General features: G+C 46.0%; 2 protein-coding genes across 2 annotated transcripts; one reads left to right on the plus strand and one right to left on the minus strand.

Moving 5' to 3' along the window:
• Window positions 1–6,305: 6,305 nt before the first annotated feature.
• LOC116747043 (ubiquitin-conjugating enzyme E2 D3-like) lies at window positions 6,306–6,775 on the plus strand. Its single transcript, XM_032618876.1, is given in 2 exon segments — window positions 6,306–6,656; window positions 6,659–6,775. Coding segments are annotated over 2 exon segments (468 nt in total).
• A 9,491-nt stretch (window positions 6,776–16,266) lies between these two features.
• On the minus strand, window positions 16,267–17,301 carry LOC116747044 (melanoma-associated antigen B3-like). The gene has a single exon (XM_032618877.1). The coding sequence runs from the start codon at window positions 17,299–17,301 to the stop codon at window positions 16,267–16,269; it is 1,035 nt and encodes a 344-aa protein (XP_032474768.1).
• Window positions 17,302–18,126: the final 825 nt, after the last annotated feature.

Consider the following 18,126-nt stretch of genomic DNA (forward strand, 5'->3'; position numbering starts at 1 on the left):
ACCACGTTTGCTCTCTGTATCTATAACTGTCTCTGTTCTGTTGTTTGTTCATTTGTTTTGTTTTTCAGCTTCCACGTGTAAGTGAAATCATACAGTAATCATACAGTTTTTCTCTGTCTGACTTATTTCACTTAGCGTACATAACACCCTCTTGGTCCACGCCCCCGCCCTTTCTTTTTGGCTGCACCATGTGGCATGTGGGATCTTAGCTCCCCTACCAGGGATCGAAGGTGCGCCCCCTGCAGTGGAAGCGAGGAGTCTTAACCACTGGACCGCCAGGGAAGTCCTGCCCCCTTTCCGTAAAGGCCTTTCTCTACCCGAACGTCCCCTAGCCCCCAACCCCACTTCCCACCCCAGGCAGAAATGAGGGGTTCTCTCAGCCTGAATTCCTCTAGAGCATCGCACGAGTGAAGGCGGGAGGGGGCCCCGTGCAGTCACGCCTTTCGGAAGGAGGGACCCTCGTCAGCTCTGAAGGTCCCACTTTTCACCTGCTGGGGACAAGACTACACCCTTTGCCTAAGAAGCCGCCCCCTCTAGACAAAGGCCCTCCACTCTCTGAGGCCCTCCAGACGGCAACTCCTCTGGCATATAGGTCAGATCAGGGTCCCACGCTGCTGATGGCAGGCAGGGGCGGGAGGCGGGGGGTCACCTTTGTTATGGGGGGAGGGGGGAGGGAAGGTCCCTGCAGGCTACATTCAGGTCCTCACCGTGGCTCCGGACGAGTCCTGAAAACCCACGCTCGGACGAACAGACGCCGCGGCTCCCGCTCGGGCTCCTGGCTCGGGCTCCTCGCTTCCGAATCGGAAATCAGGGGGAGCCGCATCCGGCGCTGCGTGGGGTATCCGAGGGCTGACGGTAGGGGCGGGACTCTGTGGGGACGCCCACTGTTCGGGGTTCAGCGGCCCCTGCGTCCTGCCGGTGCCGTCTATCAGAGCCCGGGACCCCTCCCTCTATGGTCCCGGGTCCTCCAGCCTCCGAACCAAGCCCTCACCTCCCCGAGGCCCTAGTGGGGGGAAGTCAGGGCGCTGCTCCGACCACCTCTGCCTGACAAGACGGGCGCCACCCTGTGAGCCTCCCTCCTTGGGGGAGAGAACCCCTCATTAGCACTGAGGGTCCTCACCTTGACTCTGGTTATGGCCAAGACGTCCCCCTCTGCAGAACTGGAGTCTGATCCTGCTAGATGAGGCCCTTCCCTCCCTGAGATCACACGGGTGGAATGAGGGGATGACTCAGCAGTAGCTCTTCGGGGTCTCCCAGGGCTAAGAACTGTACAGAATTCTATTTGGCCCCCTCTGCTTTTGGGGGGTCCCCTCATAACACTCAGCATCGTCACATGAATTCTTGTTAGGGCTCAGGTCTCTATCTCTCTCTCTGCAAAACTGAGGCCAACCCCATTAGACAGAGATCCTCACCTCACCGAGACTTTCCAGACTGAAATCAACCTGACGTCTATGGCCAGAGCTTCCTGGGGATGACAGCATCAGAGATTTTTCCGGGGCCTCCTTTTATGCTGTGCGTGCTACCCTCAGTCCACATTCAGATCCTCACCTTGACACATGATCGATCCTGTAACTCCACTCTCTGCTTTCCTGAAGCTGCTTGTCTTACATCAAGGTCCTACTCTCCTAAGAATTCCAAGTGGAAAGTCAGGGTGATCCTCATATGACCATAGTCCATTGGGGCCTCCAAGAACAGGCAGCAGGGATGCAACTCTATAGGACCTCACTGTTCTGGCTGGGTCCTTCCATGATTCCTCACTCAACATGCTCACTACATCTAACAAAGCCTGGCACTCCTCCTTCTACGGAACTGAGGTCACTCTCCTTAGTCTTTGGATAACTCCTATATTCAGGGGTGATTGTCTCCTCTGTCCTCATTCATGGGGGTTCTTATATCAGCTTCTGTCTCTTGATTAAAGGCTTCCTGGGAAACGCATATGCCTACAAACATTTGACCGGTTACCCTATTGCAAATCTTGGGAGAAAATGGGTCTCTGTCCCGAAAGTGATGTAAGATTAGGAAAATACAGCACAAATTAAGGAACTCAGGACAGACGTTACGCTGTCAGAGAAAAAGAGCTGATATATTCCTTCTCTTCACCAGCCAGACTTAGGGTAGTTCTAAAATATTTACTTTCTACATAGAAGGATAGAGCCAGATAATCTTGTAAGCCCCTGATCATTTGAGGGTATCTGATTTTGCACATGCAGATGATCATATTGCTACCGAGCATTATCTCTTTCTCTCCTTTATTCATATCTCTTGTTTATTTCGGTATTCGTACTGCTGTGGGTATGTATTCCAGTCCAGTGTTTTGGTCACAGAGTCCTTCTTCTCATCACTCAAGATACATTTTGAAGTGGTACAAGACAGTGAATTAACTGACTCATGATCAGCCTCAGGCTGGGAGGAGTGGAATGGCGCGAGCTCTGGACAAATTCAGACCAGAGGTCCAGTCCCAGCCATGTGACCTATTAGCTGTGTGAACTCAGGTCCATCACCAAGCTCTGTGAGCCTCAGGTGAAGTGGCTTTGTTAAGCCCTATTTTGCAGGGCTAGTGGCATGCAGGTAATGTATGTAAACACCTGGCACAGCGCCTGGACCACATTGAGACTTTACACAATGTCTGTTTTTACCACGATTATGATTATTTTGGCTGCAGACGATACCACCCACCCTGAAGGAATTTTTAAATCCAGGAGATATCAGAGAATATGTGGCATTCTAGGACATGGAACACCAAATCAGTCCAAAATGCTGTTTACAAAGAATCTTTAATTTCCCCAATAAATCAAATATGAAAATTATATTTTCCTTCCAACTGAATGAAATTCAAATAGTCTAGAATTTGCTTCCAAGACTAACTCTTTCTTCCTTCCAAGCTGCCCTTTCATCTAAACTAAACAACCCCTATCGTCATTAATTTTACCGTCACCGAAAATCTACACCTCTCGTAGACTTTGCGGAATTACAATCAAAAAAAAAAAAAAAAAAGAAAAACTGAATGCGAATGCCCTTTTAATAGAATGGGCTCTGACTCCTTGTCCCCCAGCAAAGAGTATCAGCCCACTGGCTTCTGAGTTTCCAGTTTCAGACTCCTGTCACCTTTATTTCAAAGACACTCCTTGGAGATGACGTGCATAAAACACCTAGGTTGTGCACTGTGTTCACCTGCACTGGGACAGGAGCACGGGGCACGTTCCATCCCTGCCCCGGGTGGAGATTTTTCTCTGGTTTACTCATGACTTCAAAGTAACTGTTAAGGGCACTTTTCCATTCCAGGCTTAAGTCTCTCAACTCTGAGACCCACCATCTGAGGGTCTGGCCCCTGTTCCGTGTTTCCACAGCCTCACTGGCTGGCTCACCATACGGCCTAACTTAAAATTATCTCCCACTGCAGGACTTTTATATTGTCCTAAAGTCTCAAAGTGCCTTGCATCAGGACATTTACACTAGACTCCTCATGAGGAACCCCTCAGCCCCCACTTCTTACCCCTTATTTTTATTGGGCCTTTAGATCTTTGTTCACCAGCTGCTTTCTATGAATGCTGCTCTTAGACTCTAGAATTCTACAGGCAGGGGGTTGGGTCTATGTTTCTTAGCACCCCCAGTACCACCCAAAAGCCTTCTGAAGAGCAGACGCTAAATTGATGTTTGAACAATTAAAGATCAGGGCTTCCCTGGTGGCACAGTGGTTAAGAATCCGCCTGCCAATGCAGGGGACACGGGTTCGAGCCCTGGTCCGGGAAGATCCCACATACCGCGGAGCAACTAAGCCCGTGCGCCACAGCTACCGAGCCTGCGCTCTAGAGCCCGCGAGCCACAACTGCTGAAGCCCACGTGCCACAACTACTGAAGCCCACGTGCCTAGAGCCCGTGCTCTGCAACAAGAGAAGCCACCGCAGTGAGAAGCCCACGCACCGCAATGAAGAGTAGACCCACTCGCCGCAACTAAAGAAAGCCCTTGCAGCAACCAAGACCCAACGCAGCTAAAAATTAATAAATTAAAAAAAAAAGAGCACGTGTGCAAGAAGGCGTAATACTGTGATTTCACTTCTCCCACATTCTTAAATAAGCGAATCCAGGTATATATACTTCAATTTTACAAAGAAAGACTAAAAGGAGTAAAACAAACAAGAAGTGAATACCTTTCAGATTTTTTTTTCTGTATCTCATGATCACACAGGACTTTACTGTGGAATAATTTCCTTTTTCACAAAAAATCCACATTCCAATGTTCCGAATGACAAGAAATGATTCAAGGATTTCCAGTTTGCGTTACATAATACCAAAATTCTTATTTTTCAACCTGATAAGCTGCACTAAATGCGTGAGTCATGTCATTAATAAACTTAAACTCTGAAGCTAAACACATCTTTAATTGAAAGGAACAACATTTAAAAATAGAAAAAGAAAAATCTCCGATTTGTGCATATTCGTCTAGGAACACAAATATATTATATGTTGTGTTCCCAGGAGCCACACCTTGGCCCTCCACTAGTCGGAAGGACTGACTGCTTTCTTTAAATACAATGTGAAGTATCTGCTCAGCCTTCACTAGGGACCGGAGGAGCCTTGGGACATGCCCTGGAACACCCACTGGCCAGCGTAGCAGTATGAGCCCTGGCTGCAGCTCTGGCTCAGGCTCTCTCTTCCTCATCTCTCAAAGCCTCTTCATACCAGGATGGGAAGGCACTGGGCTTGGTATCATTGACATTAGCCCCAAACTCACACATTCTTTTTATATATCTATATCCATAACCATCCTGCAAGCACCCCATACTAGTTTACAAAGATCATGCTCATTCTTTTTTATAGCTACACAGTATAGTGCTCCACTCTGCGAATATACCACGTTTTTATCAATTAATATATTCACGGACATTGCAGTATTTTCACATCGTTGTGGATGTGTCTTCGGGGTTAATTTCTGAAAAATTGGAGTTACTGGCTCAAATGTAAATGCATATTTCCTTTTGTTGTATCGCCAAATTCTGTTTATGTTCTAATCTCATTCTTTGACGATGTAGCTGTCCAGCTACACGTCAAAGAATGAGATTAGAACATTCTGCTAACATTACATACAAAAATATACTCAACACCAATTAAAGACCTAAATATACGAGTGGAAACCATAATGCGCCTAGAAGATAACATGGGTGGTGGAACACGCTTTGACATAAATCATAGCAATATTTTTTTGGATCTGTCTCCTAAAGCAAAGGAAATAAAAGCAGAAATAAACAAAGTGGAATATAATTAAAGTTAAAAGCTTTTGCACAGCAAAGGAAACCATTGACAAAATGAAAAGACAACCTGTGGAATGGGAGAAAATATTGAAAATGATATGCTCAATAAGAGGCTAACATCCAAAATATATAAACAGCTCATATAACTCAACAGTTTAAAAAAAACAACAAACAAATAACCCAATCGAAAAAATGGGCAGAAGACCTAAACAGACATTTTTCCAAAGAAGACATACAGATGGCCAACAGGCAAATGAAAAGATGCTCATGGGGCTTCCCTGGTGGCGCAGTGGTTGAGAGGTCCGCCTGCCAATGCAGGGGACGCAGGTTCGTGCCCCGGTCCGGGAAGATCCCACATGCCGCGGAGCAGCTGGGCCTGTGAGCCATGGCCGCTGGGCCTGCGCGTCCGGAGCCTGTGCTCCGCTACGGGAGAGGCCGCAACAGTGAAAGGCCCGCCTACCGCAAAAAAAAAAAAAAAAAAAAAAAAGATGCTCAACCACATCAATAATCAGATAAATGCAAATTAAAACTACCATGAGGTATTACCTCAAACCTATCAGAATGGCCATCATCAAAAAGAACAGAAATAACAAATGCTGGCAAGCACGTGGAGATCTGTACACTGTTGGTGGGAATGTAAATAGGTGTAGCCACCGTGGAAAACAGTATGGAGGTTCCTCCAGAAACTAAAAATAGAGCTACCATATGACCCAGCAATTCCACTCCCGGGTATGTATCCAAAAGAAACAAACAAACAAACAAAAAACAACAACCCCACCCCCTCACTAAGTTGGATGGTCTCCTTCAGGTTCTCGATGGTTCTCTGAGCCTGAGGGTTTCCACCGCTCATCTACCCTTCCCCTCAGCTTCGTCTACATGCCTCTGACCCCACCCTCCCAGTCCAACCTCTCTGTTTAGTAAGAAGGTGCCTGTGTCTGGCAGAGCCAGGATACGATGAAGAGACAGTCCTTCCCAGCCGCCCGGATAATCAAGAGTTTTGACCGGATCTTTGAGCACACACCAGGACTGTGAGGGGCCAGAGGAAAAGCACAGACTATGGTGCTGAAAGGGATTAATAAGGAACTTAGTGATTTGGCCCGTGACCCTCCAGCACGCTGCTCTGCAGGTCCAGCTGGGGATAATATGTTTCACTGGCAAGCCACAATTATGGAAGCTAATGAAAACCCATATCAAGGTGGTGTATTCCTTTTGACCATTCATTTTCCTACAGACTACCCCTTCAAACTACCTAAGGTTGCATTTGCAACAAGAATTTATCATTCAGACATTAACACTAATGGCAGCATTTGTCTCAATATTCTAAGATCACAGTGGTCTCCTCCTTTAATTGTTTCTAACGTTCCTTCATCCATTTGTTCACTGCTATATGATCCAAACCCAGATGACCCCCCCCCCCAGTGCCATAGACTGCATGGATCTATAAAACAGAGAGAGAGAAGTACAAAAGAATTTCTCAGGAATGGACTCAGAAGTATGCCAGGTATGATACCTTAAAGTCAGAATAACCTGCATTATAGCCAGAATAAACTTTAAATTACTGTTAAAAAAAGGAAAAAAACACTAATTCGAAAAGATGCACGCACCCCAATGTTCATAGCAACATTACCGACAATTGCCAAGATGTATATACCACATCTTCTTTACACACACACACACACACCACACACACACACAATGGAATACTAGTCAGCCATAAAAAAAGAATGAACTTTTGCCATTTTGCAACAACATGGATGGAGTTGGAGGGTATTATGCTAAGTGAAATAAGTGAGGTAGAGGAAGAAAAACACTGTATGATACCACTTATATGGAGAATTTCAAAATAAAGCAAACTAGGGAAATATGACAGACTCACAGATATAGAGAACAAACTAGTGGTTACCAGTGGGAAGAGGGAAGGGGGAGGGGCAGGGGAAGGATAGGGGATTAAGAGATACAAAATACTATGTATAAAATAAATAAGCGGGCTTCCCTGGTGGCGCAGTGGTTCAGAGTCCGCCTGCTGATACAGGGGACACGGGTTCGTGCCCCGGTCTGGGAAGATCCCACATGCCACGGAGCGGCTGGGCCCGTGAGCCATGGCCACTGAGCCTGCGCGTCCGGAGCCTGTGCTCCGCAACGGGAGAGGCCACAACAGTGAGAGGCCGGCATACCGCAAAAATATTAAAAATAAATAAAAATTAAAAATAAATAAAAATAAATAAGCTACAAGGATATATTGCACAACCAAGGGTATATAGCCAATATTTTATAATAACTGTAAATGGAATATAACTTTTAAAAATTGTGAATCACTCTGTTGTGTACACGAAACTTATAAAATATTGTATACCAACTATACCTCAATTAAAAAAGATCTACTCTCTTAACAACTTTCAAATATACAATACAGTATTATTAACTATAGTCGCCATGCTGTACATTACAACCCCAGGACTTCTTTATTTTGTAAATGGTTTGTACCGTTTGGCCATTTACACCCATTTTATCCATCCTCCACCCCACACCTGTGGGAACCACCAATCTGTTCTCTGGGTGTGTTTTTTTTTTTTAATTTCCACATATAAGTGAGATCATATAGTATTTGTCTTTGTCTGTGCCTCTGTGTTATTGCAAATGGCAGGATTTCCTTTTTTTTCTTTTTTAAATGGCTGAATAATATCCAAGGGAGAATGAGAGTATGACTGTGTGTGTGAGTGTGTGTGTATCACATTTTCTTTATCCATTCATCCATTAATGAACACTTACGTTATTTTCATGTCTTGGTTATGGTAAATAAATGAATATGGGGGGTGCAGATATCTTTTCAAAAAAGTTGTTGTTCTCTTTTCCTTCAGATAAATTTCCGGGAGTGGAATTGCTGGATCACACGGTAGTTCTATTTTCAATATTTTGATGAACCTCTATACTGTTTTCCATAGTGGCTGCATCAATTTACAGTCCCATAAACTCATATTTTCTTGAATAATTTAAGCACATCCTAAATGCAAAAGGTATATATCTTTTCCTAACTTTAAAAGGTGTATATCTTTTAAATTTTGGAAAAGGAAGACTGAATGGAGTACGCCAAACCCATAGGTGAACAATTTTAATTTGTTTTCTCTATCTTCTTATCCTATTTTACTGTGGAGTTCTTTCACATTACCAAGGATATCCCTATTCCAATTCCATGCAGTCTTGTTCTGGATCCCATAGATGATTTAAAAATTTTCAATTTGTATTTCAAAAAACAAAATTCTTACTTCTAAATCTGATAAAGAGCAATAAGTGTGTGACCCATGTCATTCATAAGCTTGCTCTGAATCTAAATAAACTTTCTTTTGAAAAGAAAATCACTTGAAAACTACCAAAAAAATAAGTCAACAGGAATTTATGCATATCAGGAACACTGGTTAACAGGCTTTTCCAACCACAAAGTGAAGAATCGGCCTCTACCTCACTCGGGGTGACAGGAGCGACTGGATGTGGCCCTGGAATGTGCACTGGCCGTGGCAGTAGTGCCAGCCCTGACTGCAGCCCTGGCTCGGGCTCTCTCTCCCTCATCTCTCAAAGCCTCTTCATACCAGGCTGGGAAGGCAGTGGGGACCCTATCATCGACCTTGGCCAAAAATTCCAGGACTTTCATCTTGCCGGTTTCAGCTTGGGCTCTCGATCGCTGTCGCGCATCTGATGATACACCAGGTATTTTCCTGCACCAAATCTTCTGTGATAACCTTCCTGGGCTCCACCAAGATGAAGTGCCTCCTTCCATCAAAAACACCCAAAATATTCAGGAATTCCCAGATCTCCTCCTCAGAGGCACGGTCGCCATGCAAGAAGATCACACCGAGGAGAGGCATCAGGGGCCCATTCTTCCGAAACCGCCCGCCACTGCTCCGACGCCCATCATCGGTGAGATCTAGCTTGCTGACAAGGGCATAGGAATCACCACCCGGCTTGACTTCCTTCAAGTCAAGGCCGCAGACCAGTTCCATGTGCTCAGTGGCTCTCCTTAGGATCTCAGGGAATTGTTCCCTGTACATTTTGTTGACAACCTTCAGCGTGTCTACCTTCATGATGGGCTCTTTTATATTTCTGCAGTAGGAATTGCATCAACATCCCTGCCTTCATGGTTAGAAGGTCCTTCCGTAAGCTCTCAGTGGAGGTTGAGGCTTTAGAGCGACGTGCACTTTCTCATCTTGGCTCTTGACGTCTTTTTCAGACATTGTGCATGAAACAGCTGAGAAGTAACCATGGTGGATGTGGATCTCTGAGGCTCCTAGGAATGCCAGCCACAGGGGAGTCCAAGGAAACATCCCCAAAACAGGAGAGGAAGAGAAGGGGGGCTCTTCCCTGCTGAGTGGTTTGAGCACCCTGGAGATCCTGGGTCTCACCCCGGGCATGCTGGCATTTCTCACGAGCACTGAGTTTACTCTTGTGACCCTAGGGGATGATGAGTGTCATCAGGAACAGCAGGCGGGAGTGTGGGTGATGCCCACACTTGGAGGAGGGAGGAGGAGGGGGAATGCGATGGTGTGAGGACCTTCAGCAGGGAGATTCCACATAAGCTTTAACCAAGTCCACCTCTGCAGGTTTCCTTGAGGGCACCGCCCTAGGACTCTGCAGGGCTCTTGTTCTCCTGGTCGACCTGTCCCTGAGAACCCAGTGGAGAAACGGTGAGCCTTAGGCTGCAGCCTGCCTGCCCTGTGTTTTACTGACTAGGGTGACAGCATGGTTGATAGTGGGGCCACTTGTGTTTTCAGTGTAGGGGTCTTCTGTGTTTAGCTTCAGGGTTATCATGACAGCTCCTGGCAAGGCCTGGAAACTCCCCTCTCTGTTCCTCTAAAGTTGACACCCCAGAGCTCTCCGGGACCCACAAGAAGGAAGTGAGAGGGGCACCTCAGCCCACCACTCTTATCAGGGGGAACCCAGTAGTTAAAGCTCTGTGGGTACCTCTCTGTCCTGAGCTTGTTAGGCCCTAAGTCATCATTTGGAGTCCTCACTTGGATACCGCACAGGGTCATGGACTCTTCCTTTTGCCGACTGGGGGCTGGACCTTCAGACCAAGGATCTCACCTCCTTCCAGAACTCATAAAAAATGGGATGGGGATCCATGAAAGAAATAATTGATAAGCTAGATTTCCATTCCCTTAAACTTCTAATCTGCAAAAATACACCATCAAGAGAACAAGAAGATGAGCTACAGTCTCAGAGGAAATATTTGCAAAAGACAGATCTGATGAAGGCTTTTATCCAAAATATACAAAGAACTCTTAAAATTCAATAAGAAGGAAACTAACAACCCGATTAAAAAAGTGGACAAAAGATATGAACAGATACCTCACTAAGGAAGATATACAGATGGCAAACAAGCATATGAAAAGATGCTCGCCACCATGTACCATTAGGGAACTGCAAATTAAAATTACAACCAGAAACCACTTCGTGCCAAAATCCAGAGGACTGACAGCACCAAATGCTGGTGAGGATGGGATTTAACAAGAACGCTTTCATTGTTGGTGGTGATGCAAATGGTATAGCCACTTTGGAAGCCAGTTTGCAAGTTTCTCAGTAAACCAAACATATTCTATACTGTCGGTGGGAATGTAAATTGGTCCAGCCACTACGGGAAACAGTATGGAGGCTCCTCAAAAAATCAAAAATAGGGCTTCCCTGGTGATGCAGTGGTTGAGAGTCCGCCTGCCGATGCGGGGGACGTGGCTTCGTGCCCGGGTCTGGGAGGATCCCATGTGCCGCGGAGCGGCTGGGCCCGTGAGCCGTGGCCGCTGAGCCTGTGCGTCCGGAGCCTGTGCTCCGCTGCGGGAGAGGCCGCAGCGGTGAGAGGCCCGCGTACCGCAAAAAAAAAAAAAAAATCAAGAATAACATGATATTATCGGCAATCCCACTACTATCCAAAGGAATTGAAATCAGGACCTTGAAGAGATATCTGCATTCCCATGTTCACTGCAGCATTATTCATAATAGCCAAGCTATGGAAGCAACCTAAATGTCCACCGATGGATGAATGGATAAAGAAAGTATAAAGTATACATACAACGGAATATCATTCAGCTTTAAAAAGAAGCTAAAACTTCTCCAGCTATGACAGCGTGAATAAATCTAGAGAACGTTATGTTCCAGTGAAATAAGCCAGACACAGAAGGACAAATACTGCATGATTCCGTTTATATGAGGAATCTAAAATAGTCAAAGTCATAGAATCAGAGAGCAGAATGGTGGTTGCCAGGGGCTATGGAGATGGGGAAACTGAGAAGGTTTTAATCAAAAGTTACAAAGTTTCAGTTACGCAAGGTAAATCCTAGGGATCTACTATACAGCATAGAGTTTACAGTTAAGAATACTATATTGTACACTTTCTAACAGGTTAAATCTTATGGTAAGTGTTCTTATCACACACACAAAATAAAAAGGGTGGGAGGAAACATTTGGAGGTCATAGATATGTTTATGGCATAAACTGTGGTGACTGATAGTTTCACAAGTGGATACTTATCTCCAAACTCATCAATTTGTATACATTAAATATGTACGGTTTTTGTACGTCCATCCTACCTCAATAAATTGTTTTTTTTAAAAAAACCAACTAAACATACTCTTACCATACAATCTAGTAATCATGCTCCTTGGTATTTACCAAAATGAGTTGGAAACTTACATCCACACAAAAACCTGCACACCGATGTTTATAGCAGCTTTACTCATAATTGCCGAAACTTAACAGCAACAGAGGTGTCCTTCAGCAGGTAAATGGATAAATAATGGAATACTGTTCAGTGCTAGAAATAAATATCAAACCATGAAAAGACATGGAGCAACCTTAGACGTGTATTACTAGGTGAAAGAAACTAATCTTAAAAGGCTACATGCTGCGTGATTCCAACTACATGACATCCTGGAAAAAGGCAAAACTATAGAAAAAGCAAAAAGACCAGTGGTTGCCAGGGGTTGGGGGCAGGGAGGGATGAATAGAGCACAGAGAATTTTTAGGGTAGTGAAATTACTCTGTATGACACTATAATGGTAGATACAAGTCATCGTACGTTCGTCGGAACCCACAAAGTGTACCACACCAAGAATGAAGCCTAATGTAACTCTGGACTTTGTGTGCTAATGATGTGTCAATGTAGCTTCATAGATCGTAGCAAACGGCCCACTCTGATGGGGGATGTTGATAGTGGGGGAGGTGTGAGCTGTGTCGGGGAAGAGGGTACATGGGAACTCTTTGTACTTTCTGCTCCATTTTGCTGTGAACCTAAAACTGCTTTAAAAAAAAAATAAAGTGAACTAAAAAAAAAACTGATGGGGGGTGGTGGTTGTTGCTCAGCCTCACACCCTTCCCTGGGGATTTAAGTCTTGAGTGCAGGCGCAGGGCCAGTTTTCCCCTCTATGCAAGAGTGGGTGGGCCTCTCAGTCCTCACTCAGTTTCCTTGATTTGACTCCTGGCAGGGCCTGAGGCTCCCCTCTTTCTCGACCTGAGGACATTTCTTCAGAGAAAGGCTCTTATTTCCCTGAGATCCAATAGGAGGAGGTGAGGGTGGCCTTACTTGGCCACACCTGCCATGCCATGAGTGACAACTGTATCAGGCAGGTTGAGACGATATGATGGTGATTCCACTCGGGGTTCTAACTCAGTACCCTAAATCTGACTCACGTGAAGGCCTAAGATTCCCCCCTCTGCTGCCCTGGGACCTCCCCCTCAAACCAAGTTCCTCACTTTTCTGTGATCCCCGAGAAGGATATGAGGCCGTCTCTTCCTGACAGTTACACCAGGATCTGTCATGGCAACAGGGAGGATTCTGTGAGGTCTCCGCCGATACGGGTTTGGTGGGCCCTGAACTCTTCTCTCTGCTCACCTTCCTCCTGGCTCACCTTGGAAATCCTATCTCTACTGACCTGAGTTGGCCAACCTCAGGCCAAAGTCTTCACTTTCTCAACCTCTTACGTGGAAATCAGGTGCAGCCACATCTTGCCAAGGCTGTCTGGGGACTCTGAGGGCTGACGGCAGGGTCAGGAGTCCACGGGGCACACTGTTCGGGGGTGGCAGGTGTGCTTCCTTCATTCCTCATTCAGGGTCCTGACCACCACATGTGGCAGAGACTGGGACTCCTCCCTCTACTGACCTGAGCTCATCCTCCTAGGTAGGACTCACAAGTCCCTGAGAACCCTGAAGAGTAACTGAGGGCATGCTCAGGCTGACAACTTTGCCTGGCATGTTGCTCTCCCCAGGCCACCCGTAAGGGGCCCTTCATCGTGGCTCCTGTTTCTTGATTAAAGGCTTCCTGGGAAAGGGCCCATCCCTGCAAACTCTTGACTGGCTTCCCTACTGCAAACCCTTCAGAGACTGGGTCTCCGTCCCAGGAGTGATGTGAAGTAGGGAAGTTGTAACGCAAGGCAGGATGGATGTGCTGTCAAAGAAAAAGAATACATTGGTTTTTCCCTTCTCTTTACCAGCAACACTTAGCCTTTTATGTAACTTCTCTTTGAATAGATTTAACTTCCAAATGCGAAGGGCTGTCCAGCATGATTTTCTGAGCCCCTGATCTTTTGAGGTTATCTGACTTTGGATATGTAGATGATCATACTGTGACTAAATATCTTCCTCTGCTTTCTTCACCCTTTTCAACTATTTTGATACGCTTATTGCTGTGCTTATGTATTCCCATCCAGTGTTTTGGCCACAGAGTCCTCCTTTTTATCACCTGAGATATATTTTGTAGTGAGTGAGAAGTAAGGTGAATTAAGGAACACAAAGTTGGCCTCGGGCTGGGAGGAATGGAAAAGTGTGGGCGTCAGACTTAGTTAGGCCAGGAGTCTAGTTCCAACACTGTCACTTAACAGCTGTGTGAAACTGAACACATTACCAAACTCTGTGAGCCTCGGTCTTTTCATCTGTGAAATGGGTTTGAGAAGCTCTGCCTTGGGGACTGATAGAATTTATATAATGCCTGTGAAGTGCCTGGCCCATTGCCTGGCCGGTACTGAGACTTTCAAGGATGCCAGTTCTTACTATGATTAATTTGTCCCCTGGAGTTTCAACCCACTACACTGAGATTTAACTCTCAATCCAGGAGATGCCAGAGAACAAGCAGGGCTCTAGGGCAAAGAAACCCCTATCAGGCAAAATCCTGCTTAGCAAGGAAAACTAGTATTTCCCTGTTAAGAGTGTGTCATTCGAGGTCAACATGAGGCAGACTTCCTCAGTAGATGCAACACGAAGCTCTAAAATGTTTCACGGACCTAAAACTTACCTCCCTCTCAGTTGCCCTTCTTTATAAACCACTCCCACTTTCATTCATTTAACCACCCACGAATATCTACTCCTTGCCTAGAGTTTGCCAAATTACAATCAAGATAACTTAATTTGAATGATTTTTTTTCGTGGAGTGGGCTCTGGCTCCCCCAACTAGGGCAAAGAGTGCCAGTCCAGTGGCTTCTGGGCATCCCCCCTCAGGGGAGTACCACCCTTATTTCTCAGAAACTCCCTGGAGACATGACAGCGTGAATAAAACATCTAATTTGCATAGTGTTCACCTGCACTGGGACAAGAGCACAGGACACATTCTATTCCTGCCTGAGGTGATTTCTCTCTGATTCACCCACAACCCCAAAGTACAAGGAGACCTCGAAGATATTGCAGGTTTGGTTCCAGACCCCCAAAATAAAGTGAATAGCACAATACAGCGAGTCACAAGAATTTTTTGGTTTCCCAGAGCTCTTACAAAATTTCTGTTTACACTATACCGCAGCCTATTAAGCGTGCAATAGCATTATGCCAAGGAACAATGTACATACCTTAATTAAAAAATACCTTGCTGCTAAAAACTGCTAACCGTCACCTGAGTCTTCAGCGAGTCCATCTTTTTGCTGGTGGAAGGTGTGAAATATTGTGAGAATTACCAAAACGTGACACAGAGACATGACGTGACAATACCTTGTTGGAAAAATGGCACTGAAAGACTTGCTGGAAGCAAGGTTGACACAAACCTTCAATTTGTTAAAAAAAAGAAAAGAAAAAGCACTATCTGTGAAATACAATAAAGCAAAGCGCAACAAAATGAAGTGTGCCTGTAACTGCTAAGGGCAGTTTCCCATTGCAGGCTTTGTCTTTCAACTGTACGGCCCACCATCTGAGGGTCCGGCCCCTGCTCAAAATTATCAGTCTCATCTAGCCCACCACGCACCTAACTTATAATTACCTCCCACTGAAGGACTTACATTTTTCCCAAGGCCCACCACTGCCTTGCATCAGGGAATTTACATTTGACTGCTATCATGCGAAACCACCCCTCTCCTTTCTTATCCTGTCTTTTCATTTGTCCTTTTGGTCTTACAGTATACATCACCATTTTCTTTATATGATAGCTGCTTCTCGGCTCTATAATCTTATGGTCAGTGGCTAGGTCTTCTTCTTCTCAGCTCTCAGAGTACTAGCAAGGAGCCTTCTGAAAGAGCAGATGCTCAAGTAATGTTTGGGGAATAAACGAGCCTGTGAGCATGAGGTCTAATTTATTATGATTTAATTCTACATTTTTGAATGAGCCAAGCACATACTGTTATTTCTAATTTTATAAAACAGAGAGTAAAAGGAATTAGTAAACCAAATACTGACCATCTTACTTTTTCTATACTATACTACATACAGTATACTATACTATACTATACTTAACTTTTTCACATTTTCAAGGAATTGCATATTGCAATGCCATGTTATCTTCCACCAAATTACTAAATAAGATGGAAGTTTTCCCAATATGTTTTACAAAACAGCAAAACTCTTATTCTTAAGCCTGATAAACAACAGTAAGTATGACTGATGTAATTCATAAACTTACATTCTAACGCTAAATAAAATTTCATTTAGGAGTAACATTTGAAAAACAGCAAAAAACAAAGACGTATTTCCAAATTCCCCATACAGAACAGGAACACAAAGGTATTATACAGTGTTCCCTCTGTCACACCCAGCCCTACACTACTTGAAATATTGAATGCTCTCTTCAGCCACAAAGTGCAGAATTTGCCACAGATTCTGTGTGGGAGGAGCTGGACAGAACACTGGAACATCCACTGGCTTGGGCTCTCTCCTCCTCATCTTTCAAAGCCTCTTCATACAAAGACTGGAAGGCACTGGGGACGGTGTGATTGACCTTGGCCAGGAACTCCAGGACTTTCATCTTGCTGGTTTCGGCATGGGCTCTCGGGCCCCACAGGAACTCGTAGCGCGCTGGATCACTGTTGGCCACTTGCCGGTATTCCAAATACTTCAGCTTCACCAAATCCTGGGTGATGAGCTTCTTGGGCTCCCCAAATATGAAGTGCCTCTTCCCAGCATAGACTCTCATCTTATTCAGGAATTCCCAGATATTCTCCTCTGTGGCGCAGTTGCCCTTCATGAGGATCACACCCAGGATATACATCAGGATACCGGTCTTGGGTAACCCGCGGCCACGGCTCATGGTCCCATCGTTGGGGAGAGCCATTTTGCTGACAAAGGTATAAGTATGCTTGGTACGGTCGACCTCCTTTAAGTCAACACCAAATAGCATCTCCATGCTGAAAGAAGCTCTTCTGAGGATCTCAGGGAATCGATTTTGGTACTTCTTATCGATAAGCTTCAGCATATGTGCTTTCCTAGCAGGCTTTTTCATTTTATACGTGTGCACCAGGAACTGCACCAACACACTCACTATCCTCCTTAGAGGGCCTTTTCGAGACCGCACGGCAGAGATGGGGGCCTGAGAGGAACTGTGCTTTTTCTTCATTTGGCCTTTGGCTCCTTTGTTTGATCTCGCGGGAGAAACACCTGCAGGCTTAGTGGTGGTGGCTAGGGCCCTCTGAGGACTCTTGAGAGTGCTACGTGACTTAGCACCCGGCTTTCTCCGAGTAGTAACCCCAGGAGGAGAAGGACATGAAGACGAGGCGGCTCCCTCCTCAGCTGCAGTGGCCTGAGCACCCGTCAGACCCTGGGTCCCGCTTTGGGCCTGGTGGCGTCTCTTACGGGTGCGGAGCTTACTCTTCTGCCCCCGAGGCATGCTGACTGTGGTCAGGGACAAAAGGCAGGAGCGCAGGTAGGACAGCGCTGCAGAGATGCGAGAGGATGAGAGGGTGTGAGCGCCTACAGCAGGGAGGTACCACCCTGCCTTTAAGAGGGCCGCTCTTCAGGTTTCCATGTGGGTCCTGCTCTACGAACACACAGGACTCCTGTTCTGATCACCCTGTCCTCTAAGAACCCTGTGGAAATAATCAAAGTGAGCCTCACGCTGCAGCCTGCCAGCCCTGCCTGGTGCTTACTGGGGCTGAGAGCAGCAGTGGGCAATTATCTAGTCCTTGTGGAGCCCCCTCTACTCTGGAGCACTGGGGTTCCCTCAGTTCATATGCAGGACCATCATATCAACTTTGGGCTGGGCCTGGGCCCCCTCCTCTGTGCTGCTCTAAATTTATACCTCAGACCCAGGTCCTCATCTTCCTGGGATACCTTAAGAAGAAGGGAAGGGGCACCTCAGACCAGCACCCCTGCCAGGGGGCACCCACAGCTGACAACTCTATGGGACTCTGTCCTGGGCTCCTTGGGGTCCTCAGTCCTCATTCAGGGTCCTTGCCTTGGCTCTCACCAATCTGATACCATCAGAAATAAAGGAGGGGAAACTCGGGAGCTGTGCAAACAAAGAGAAAGGGAAATCTCTCCCAGCAGCCTCAGGAGCAGCGGATTAAATCTCCACAATTAACTTGATGGACCCCGCATCTGTGGAATACCTCAATAGACAACGAATCACCCCAAACTGAGGAGCCGTGTGGATGAAAGGCTCTTGGTGCTGCAGCCAGGAGTCAGTGCTGTGCCTCTGAGGTGGGAGAGCCAA

Source organism: Phocoena sinus, chromosome X (genome assembly GCF_008692025.1).
Source record: "Phocoena sinus isolate mPhoSin1 chromosome X, mPhoSin1.pri, whole genome shotgun sequence".
Classification (NCBI taxonomy): domain Eukaryota; kingdom Metazoa; phylum Chordata; class Mammalia; order Artiodactyla; family Phocoenidae; genus Phocoena; species Phocoena sinus.